The sequence below is a fragment of the Nannobrachium achirus genome, assembly GCF_963921795.1.
Source record: "Nannobrachium achirus genome assembly, chromosome: 21".
Classification (NCBI taxonomy): domain Eukaryota; kingdom Metazoa; phylum Chordata; class Actinopteri; order Myctophiformes; family Myctophidae; genus Nannobrachium; species Nannobrachium achirus.
In genome coordinates, this window is record NC_137828.1 from 15,419,981 (window position 1) to 15,429,894 (window position 9,914).

At 43.0% G+C, this 9,914-nt stretch overlaps 1 protein-coding gene across 1 annotated transcript in view; it reads left to right on the forward strand.

Moving 5' to 3' along the window:
- Positions 1-9,914, forward strand: part of reck (reversion-inducing-cysteine-rich protein with kazal motifs) — a 224,212-nt gene that overhangs the window by 125,033 nt on the left and 89,265 nt on the right. Inside the window, exons 12-13 of the mRNA XM_080752182.1 lie at positions 8,767-8,903; positions 9,320-9,463. Coding sequence (XP_080608308.1) covers positions 8,767-8,903; positions 9,320-9,463 — 281 coding nt within the window. The remainder of the gene's footprint in view (positions 1-8,766; positions 8,904-9,319; positions 9,464-9,914) is intronic.

The window sequence follows — 9,914 nt, forward strand, 5'->3', positions numbered from 1 at the left end:
TCATATTGTTGAGACTTGAGAGTGGCAGGAATGTTGAGACATACAACTTCTCTCTTTGACCTCAACAATTGGTGTTTTTATGTTTTATTTCCACAAAAGACGAAAACTAAGGAGATTTTCTCTATCATTTTAGTTTATTTTAGTTAGTTTTGTAAACACACAATACCGTTTCAGTTAGTTTTCGTTTTTTTTTTTTTTTTTTTTTTTTAAGCTTAGTTTTTATTTTTATTTCAGTTAACTAAAAAGTTTTTCCATTCTAGTTTTAGTTTTTTAGTTAGTTTTTGTTTACTATAATATTATAATAACCTTAGTCCTACAGTTTACAGTTTACAGTTTAGGCATTTAGTAGACGCTTTTAATCCAAAGCGACTTACAATAAGCAGATAATACATCACAATAATAAACAAGATAATATGTCAGTACATCAACAGCAATATAACAAATGCAAATGGATATCTATCTAGAAAAAAAACACAATATAATCAAAGTTCTAAAAACCTAAAAAACGAATGCTAACTAGCTTCAATATGGTCATTGATTTTCTGTAGTGCTAAGGGTTTAGGTGGAGTCTGAAAAGGTGAGTCTTCAGTCCACGGCGAAAGCTAGCGAGTGAGTCCGTTGTTCTAAGTGCGACAGGGAGTTTATCCTCTGTCCTATAGTCCTTTAGTCCTATGTACAGTATTCATCAACAAAGCATAAAAATCCATAATAATACTTGTCAACAAATAGAAACACCATTGTGTACAAAAGAGACGGGGAAATTACATGTACCTCCCCCTGTGGTCTCCTGATAGATGTTTTTTCAGGCCAGTGTTGAAAGGAACCAGTCTTACACATCATGTAATGGCTGGTGTCAGGGCATTCCAACATTTTGGTGGCAGAGCAGTAAGAATGCAAACTTTCCCATGATTGTTCTAAATGTGCGTGACACCAGAGCGCGGTCGCTCCGCTCCCTCTACTGTGGGTGTCACTCACTTTGGAGGAGTGACAACTTCTGAGAAGTGAGTGCATATTGACACTTAGACTAGTGTTTCTCAACCTTTTTTCTGCATGGGCACACTTTTCATGTCCCAAGAATCCATGGGTCACTGTCGGGAAGAAACCTTGTATCTCCAAGTTTCAAATGTGTACGTTTCTTTGCAATGTAAAGCCCTGCTTCATCATACAAGGCTGTCGCACAACAGTAGTGAAAACAGCAGATCTACGGTGTGCTTGTAGATCGTCTGTTTTCACTAGTTTAAATCATTTTTAAAATGATAAATCCAACTGGCTTTCAAGCAGTTTCAAGGGGCACACTTGACCCTTCTCAGGGGCACACCAAAGGTCCCCAGGCACAGTGGTTGAGAAACACAGACTTAGACTGCCATAGTTTTTCCTTAACTTCTTCTTCTCTCATGTATCATCGTCCTTGATGATTGGTTGACAACATTTTATTTCACAAGATTTCTTGTTACTTAGGGGAGGCCATGAGGTGGCTGTCGTCTTCTCCCCCTTGCTGACGTCGGCTTGGGCAGGGTTTGAACCACTCACCTTCCGCATGAAGGGCATATGCACTATAGCCTCGCAAGCCATCCCGAGTTACGTCATCACCAATGTGCTTCCTTTCTCGGTCTGGTGTCCCTCCCATTGAGTCTCTTTATGGGAATTTAGGTTCTCAATTTCCAATCAAATGGCTGCATTTCGAGCGAACTGCATTTCGCCTCACACCGCTCCTGATTGGTCGAGCGGCTGCTACAGCTCTTGCATTTAGTCAAAAAACATGGCGGACCCCATGTCCGATGCGAGTTCACAAATCGCAAATAAAAGCTGCATTAAGCGAAGTTTTATCTGAAATCAAAGGCATCTCATAACTTAAAAACGAACAACAGTTTGCACCTTTGGAATTTCTGTCTGGAAAAGACGAAGTTGATGTTTTCCCGACGATGTTTTGATGCGCTGATGACTACTGAATGGACCTGTCAGTCAAAGTGAGTAACAACGTCATTGCGTAATGCATCGTCTATGGAGAACTCCCAGACTCTCCTTTTGGAGAGTCTGGCTGTTGCGAGGCTACCGGTATATGCACTAACCACTACAGCCCATATCTAACAGGACTTCATATGGGAATGCCCATATATGGAGGAAGACAGCCCATATCTTTGTGGCTGGTTCAGACAGCTGGTTTGCCTTAACTAATATAGATTAACTGCCAAGGCTTTTTCTTATTTCATTTACCTGCTTTTCGATGGCTCTGTGCACGCAGCGCCAGGGGCGTCACCACCATTCATTGTGAGTACGACTTTCATAAAAACGTGAACTCATCCCTCCCACCTTTTTTGCCGGCCAGGCTACTTTTTTTCTTTTTTCTTTTTTTTTCACTACAAACTGGCTCTCTCATCAACACCAACGCAACCTCTCGTTACCGAAACTACAACCAAGCGCTCCCAACCTCCTTGCCCATGTTGTATATTTTGAGACGAATTAGACTGAAAATGAATGACTAATCAGTACAGGCTGCCTGTCAACTAATTAATAGTTGGAATACTCATGGCAAATATACCGCAGTTGACACAGTCGTTCAAATTACATTCTTTAGTTACATAATCAAACATTCCGCTTATGTCAACTTTACACTAATTAGTCATCGTGATAATTTGTTTAGCTAAAAATCAACAAACATACAATTAAACTGATTCACTGAGGCACTGTTAAAAAGAGGTGTTATCTCACCCTCTCTAGCAGAAGACCCATAGACTCACTGTCTCCATACATTCATTAGCCTACAGTGACATAAGAAATATGGGGTTATTAATATTGCCAGGCCCACTGGCCCCCACCATTGTGCTTACGTTCCTTCCGGAAGCAGTCTCCCAGTTTCAATACAGAACCGCGAGGCTCCAGGCATATGTAAACAACATTGCATGCAACATTGACATCATGACAGTTTGTGCACGGATAAAGGGGGGTTTTAAAAAGGTCTCTCTCCCTCCCTCCTTCCCCCTTGGAGACATATATTTCTTACAATGCTGCCGCTGTGTATGCAAAAAGCATGACTTATTTGCATGGAGATATAACCATGTTTTTGCAGTCAGGATGAATACAATTCAATGGGCACCGGAAGTCGCCGGATGTAGTATTCCTCGAGGCATCATTCCGCTCACTCCCGGCCGCTGCAGCACGACGAGGGTTACCATGGTAACCAGTTAACAAGTCTGTGCACGTGATAACGGGGCCGATGTACTTCACAGGGGGAATCGTTATCACGTTCACAGACAATTTACATTTTATGCATTTAGCAGACGCTTTTAATCCAAAGCGACTTAAAATAAGCAGGTAATACATCAATATAATAAGCAAGATAATATGTCAGTACATCAACAACAATACAACAAATGCATAGGAATATCAATCTAGAAAAACAATAACATAGGTAGCACCAGTCAGTAAAAAACTTTTCTAAACCTAAAAATGCTATCTAGCTTCATGTGTAGTCATCGAGGGAAGGGGAGTGATACAGTAGTGCTATGGGTTTAGGTGGAGTCTGAAGAGGTGAGTCTTCAGTCCACGGCGGAACCTAGGGAGTGAGTCTGTAGTTCTAAGTGCGACAGGGAGTTTATTCCACAGTATAACACAGAAGTGTTAGTTATCTCAGGTGTCAATTTTGGGGGTCCTTGACATGAAAAATATGAGAGCCACCGGTACGCCAGTACAGTACAGGCTAAGTGCATGCAAGGGGTTTGCACACGCAGACTGTGTACGTACAGGCTAGCAGGTACATGTTTAAGTACATAAAGGAAACATGCAATGGAACGAGGGTCATATTAAGGAAGGCTGAGGTTGTGCTGACAGAATGGGTTATCTAACCTGGAGGGGTGGGGGCTGGAGACCCATCTGTCCACAGGGATTTAAAGCCCACCCCGAAAACAAGACATGCGACGCGTTGTCAGCTTGTAGATCGGCTTATTTTCGAGGTGCGTGACATGGCACGAAACCAAGTATAAATCGGGCATTATTCACCACACAACACACTACCTGTACTCCATACCTCAACACCACTGTGTGTGTGTTTGTGTGTGTGTGTGTGTGTGTGTGTGTGTGTGTGTGTGTGTGTGTGTGTGTGTGTGTGTGTGTGTGCGCGCCTGCGCGCTTGTGTGTGCGCGCGTGTGTGTGTACGTGTCTCTGTCTCTCTCTGTCAGTCTGACTGTAAGTCTCTCTCTCTCTCTCTCTCTCTCTCTCTTACATTGGCATGTGACGTTCAATCCGCAGACAGCATATAAATGTTTAATAACTAACACATTGTGTTGCAGCGTGTCTTTTGTACCGAGCGTAGCGCGATGATGCGTTCAATATGCTCTATTGGCGTGGGAATGACAAGAACAATATAAAAGTATCATAGCATTATGAGCAATAATAACATGGGATATGAATGGCAGCTAACGGTATTATTTGTAACAGTTGTTTTCAGAGTCAGACATGTAAGCATGATGGCGGCTGACACGTTGTCGCTAGCGTGGCGTGGGCGACGCAAATCAAAGTCGAACCAGATTAAAAAAGCTCTGTCTCCCATGACGCAGTGAAGCGTTGCACAATCATTATGTTATTTTCACACCCCATACGATTAAATTACACCAAAGAGAATTCTCATGAGATAAAAGCAGGGGATCACTCAAATGTACAAAGGAAGCAAGAATTTGTGTTTATCTTATAACAATAAAGTCTGTTTCCTGACTTTATTGTTATAAGATAAACACAAATGCTGTTAACCAGCTCCCTTGTGCTCTTCAACCCTCCATCCATCCATCCATCCATCCATCTTCAACCGCTTATCCGGAATTGGGTCGCGGGAGTAACAGTTCCAAATGAGATTTCCAGAGTTCATTTATCGTCGCTGTGTTGGGCAGAAAACTATATACTTTCTTTTTCTCCCACAATTTTTGTAACAAATTTTTCACCCAGTGCCAATAGCCTAAGCGGCAATCTTGTGTCCTGCTCTGCCAACCTGGAGAGGGCCTCAAACTGAGCTCATGCTTCCTTCAATGCATGAGGAGTGAGCACGCCTTTTCCTATCACCTGACAGGGGGAGATTCACCAGTTGAACGTAGCGCATGGAAGCAACACTTTATTCCAACCAGTTTCTTTCTCCTCCATCAGGCAGTATAGTAGTCCTCATAGGACTTTGCTTCCCAGGGCCCTGGGGGAATAGTTTGACTGACGGACGCTGGATGGTCCCACATTCCTACATGAAACTGTGTCCTGACATACAGTATAGTTCCTCTATGCCTCTATGGTCCTGGCAATGACAATGCTAATGCAGAAGAGAATAAATATTACACCCATACTGCAGTAGATATCCTCTAAAATGTAATTACTATGGGCATGGTTTGGATGACAATATAGTCTTTGCAACAGAAACAAAATATTAAAAACAATAACAATTAAAAAGATTATAGATTTAATATTTGATTTGTATTCTCAAAAATTATTATTCGATTATTTGATTATTCTAACGACTAATTACAATTAATTGTAGCTATTTCATGAAGGGTTTTACTTGAATATTAGAACTAAATCATGTTTTGCTTGATAACCGGTCATTTTAGGTTGTTTTTTTAATGTCCGTGGAATCAATAATTGTTCTCCGCAGAACTCCGCAGTATCAGGATCGTTCTCCGCGGAATCAAGACTTTTTCTCCGCGGATTCCTGGGGGGACTAATTAGGACGTGTTCATGCAAACATTTTTTTTTTCTGTCATGAGATTGTATTTTTATTCCATGTGAACGCAACGCGATGCTCCGCGTCGGAAGACGGAGTTTGACTGATAGAACTGGAGGCCCAGGGGCATCAATTTGGTATGGCAGGGGTATGCAGCTGCCATACCCTGGGTCTGCTGCACTTGAACAACCGTTCCAGGCTGCCATATTATCCAGCCCTAGAAACCATAGAAACGGGGGGGGGGGGGGAATGTAGGCCTACTTAAAATAAATGTATCATGCCTGTTGCTAAGGTATGGCAACATGACTGGTGTCTTGCACACCAGTCATGTTGCCATACCTTAGCTTTTTCTGAACTGACGCCACTGTGGAGGCCCTGTCCTAACCTAAACACAAGCACTGTCATGTTTCAGCAAGTGTGTGTTTGTGTGTGTGTGTGCGTGCGTGCGTGCGTGCGTGTGTGTGTGTGTGTGTGTGTGTGTGCAGCAACATCAGCTATTATAGGGTGTCATTTGTCATGTACATGTACACATGGTGAAGTGCTAATCCTCTCCTTGTGTTGAGTGACTGGTACAAACCATCACATCTTTCAACGGCTTCTTAGGAACATCAGGAACAAGGCAGTAGAATGTCTCCGCAGAGTGTTGATTTAAAAAGGGAATTTCAACACCCAAATATGTATTTTTATTTCCATCATCTTCTCACCCCATGCAAATGTTTTGTCTCTTTTTTTTGGAGCTGTGTGGAACACAAGCTCCCTATACGTGGCCGTGTGTGTGGGTCTCCGTCCGTGTCTGTAGCCTAAAGTTTGGCACGCTACTCCTCCCACAGTTTTTGCACCACACACTCGCGCCATATGTCAAATCGACCGGCTTACTCGGGAATCGTGTGCTAGTAACTTGCTAAGAGAAAGGTTCTATAGTTTAATTGATATTAATTTATTAGTGAATTAATTTTCCCCATTGACTTATAATGGGAATCGCAAAAACTCACATTCGATTATTTTTCTCTCGCAAACCATAGGGGCTACAGTTTCAAGGATTAAATAAAAAATAATAGTGTAATTTGGCCTCATGGTGGCGCTATAACAGCCCAGTTTACGTTTTGGCCTGTAACTGTTGAACCGTAGGTCGGAAAATTAAAATTCTTTTTTCCCTGGATTCCTTGGGTCAAGACGCATCTCCCGATATAGGCCACGCCCATTTGTGCCAGGATAGATTTTCCGCCATCTTGAATTTTCTCCAAAACACACTTTTTGCTCCTTTTCCTACATATTTTCTTCAAATGTCACAAAAAACGGTACACATGATCCTGGGTGACCAGAGAGGTGCTACACACACACACACACACACACACACACACACACACACACACACACACACACACACACACACACACACACACACACACACACACACACACACACACAGCTCCACTTCGAACAGAGGTTCGATTTTTATTGTTTCGACACATACAAGCAATAAGACATGTACTGTAACATGACCAATACAAAATGTATACACATATTTGAAAATGGGTCTTGTTTAACAGTGTATCGTACAAGAGTTTTTCTTTTTCTTTTTTTTAACAGAATAGTTATAATGATATATATGTCAAGGGTCTTCAAAAGGGGGTCCGGGACGCTCTGTGTGTGCGCGTGTGTGTCTCTCTCAAATCTTTGTGATAGAAACTTTTTTTCTTGTTTTTTTATATTAACAATTTTGCTGCCATTTTAAACATAGCTGTAGTAAGCAGCTGCCAAATTGTCCTTACCTTTTAACGTGGGCACGCGCACGCATCGTGCACAATCTGTGCGCGACTCATCTAGTAGACGTGTAGACTCGGTGACAGCTTTCGAATAAAAAAACCCCCATTGAAATAGACATATCCGTTGCCACGCTGTATCCCTGCTTATCCAAGTTTCCAAACACAAAAATCGGATTGAAAAACAAGCTTTCCATCGCCGAGTAGCTTCCTCTTCTGTTACAATGTAAACCAATGGAGGCGGGACTATGGCCCAGGCTCAGACCGGATACGGAAAGCTAGATCCGGTCCAGACCGGAAATACGGCAGGATACAGTTAGGGGGCGGGCCTAAGACTCCAAAGCGGCCATATACAGCGATCATACTTTTAATTGTTTCATAATGATTAAAGCTAATTAAATTTCCGGGAACGACGGGCATCGCAGAGAGGTACAGCGGGAAATCAACGGTTTCGACAGGGATCGCAGAGTATGAGTTAACCACTTGAACCCTAGTGTCCATATTCTGAGAACTTTAGCCGAAAATAGCAGATCTACAAGCTCACAACGCCTTGCGCTGCGGGGCGTTGTGAGCTTGTAGATCGGCTATTTTCGGCAAAGAGGTTTGGTGTAGAGGGGAAAAAAGAGCAAGTACAGAGTGAAAGGTCAAGTTTATTAAGTATTGACGGTTCAAGTGGTTAAATATCTGAAAACACAAATTGACATGAATCCAAAATACACTGACGATTGTGCTGTCAAACAATGAAACTACGGAATCTATGAAAAGGCTGTGGGGGTCCCTGCTTCATCTCTCTCTCAACTAAGGGGTCCTTGTCCTGAAAACGTTGAAGACACCTGGTATATGTAAATGTTTTGTGCCGGAGACCTTCAGAAGCAAAGATTTGAGGATTTGAGTTTAAAGACCCAATGAAATGACTATTTTGTGTATTTTATTTTGAAGTTTCAGTTTGAAAAGGAAGCCTGTGTGTTTCTGAACCAATCCGAGGGGACCAGCCCTTCAGGAGATGGGATTTAAAATCTGAGTAATGGGAGTAATGGGAGCCATTATGGGGAAAAAAAGGTGAATGTAATCAAAGGTTAATTTATATGCAAGCGGACCTGTCGATGTCATCACTTTTTGAATTTCTCTTCACAGGAAGTAATTAAGAATGGCCTATTTAGGGACCTTTGATATAAATATACACAAAAATGGTTTATTTTCTATTTTTTTGGCATCTAGTGTTAGGAATGCCCATATGATTACCACGGATAAGCTCTAAAAGTGTGAAAAACATATTTTTAACGTTTCCCCTCCCCTCCCCTCCCCTCCCAGGTCAGACTGTGTGGAGATCTTGTCTCAGTGTGGGGACAGGAAGCGCTTCCACGAGGGTCAGAGCCCAGAGAGGATCTGTGACCTGCTCTCCCCCAACGACGACTCGGAGCGCTGCATCCCCCTGGACACGTACCTCAGTGAGTACACACGTTCTGTGTGTGTGTGTGTGTGTGTGTGTGTGTGTGTGCGTGCGTGCGTGCGTGCGTCTCTCACCTATGATCTCATTACGGCACATCCGCACAGAGCTTGTATATCTGCTATTTTTGCCAGACCCATGAAATGGGTAGGCCTACATAAGCAAATGTCGGTCTGTCTGTCCGGGTTTTCTATATAAAGGGTATATATGATGATGACATGATGATGACATGCCTACAAAAGGCATGATGTCATAAATGATGATGACAGACAGGGGGTCTGGCACAACCAGGTTGACCTGGTCTAGTTCAATAGTTAAAGCATAAAATAATGGTTAACGTGGTTCAAATCTAAAGTTTCCCAGATTTGTGTTCAGGTCTAAATGGGCTCAAACTAAATACAAATTTTGCACACACAGTCCCCAGTTCCCTAGGCAACAGCGTCATAGACGAGGTGATCCACCCCTGCAACCCCAACCCGTGTCCCAGCAACCACCTGTGTCAGGTCAACAGGAAGGGTTGCCACGACGACCTCAGCTGTCAGCCATACTTCTGTGTTCCAGGTAAACACTTTCCCCAAAAAAACACCACCTTCTCTGCTCCATCAGAGGTGCATTTGACTGTAGTCCCTCTGGGCTTTATACCAGTGGTTCTCAACCTGAGAGTCGGGAACCCCCCAGGGGGGGTCCCGACATTATTTTGGGGGGTCCCCAGATGATTAACTTAAAGCTATACTGTGTAAGTTGCTCAACTAGTGGTCTGTAGCAGTATAGCAAACCGCGGTCGCGTCTGCTTTTTTCGGCCGTTTTTCCTCGCGGACCGGGCCTTCAGACCACCGCATCCATAGAGGTCTCTCGTCAGTCTCGTGTCCCTCTACGAGCAGCGGTTAGGGAGTTACATGCTAGACTTCTAGACCAGTGTAAACAAAGCTGTTGAAGCAAGCTATTTCCTGAAGAGACGCAAGATGCACTGTGATTGGCCGGTAGTGTATCATGTGTGTATGATCCGCAATGT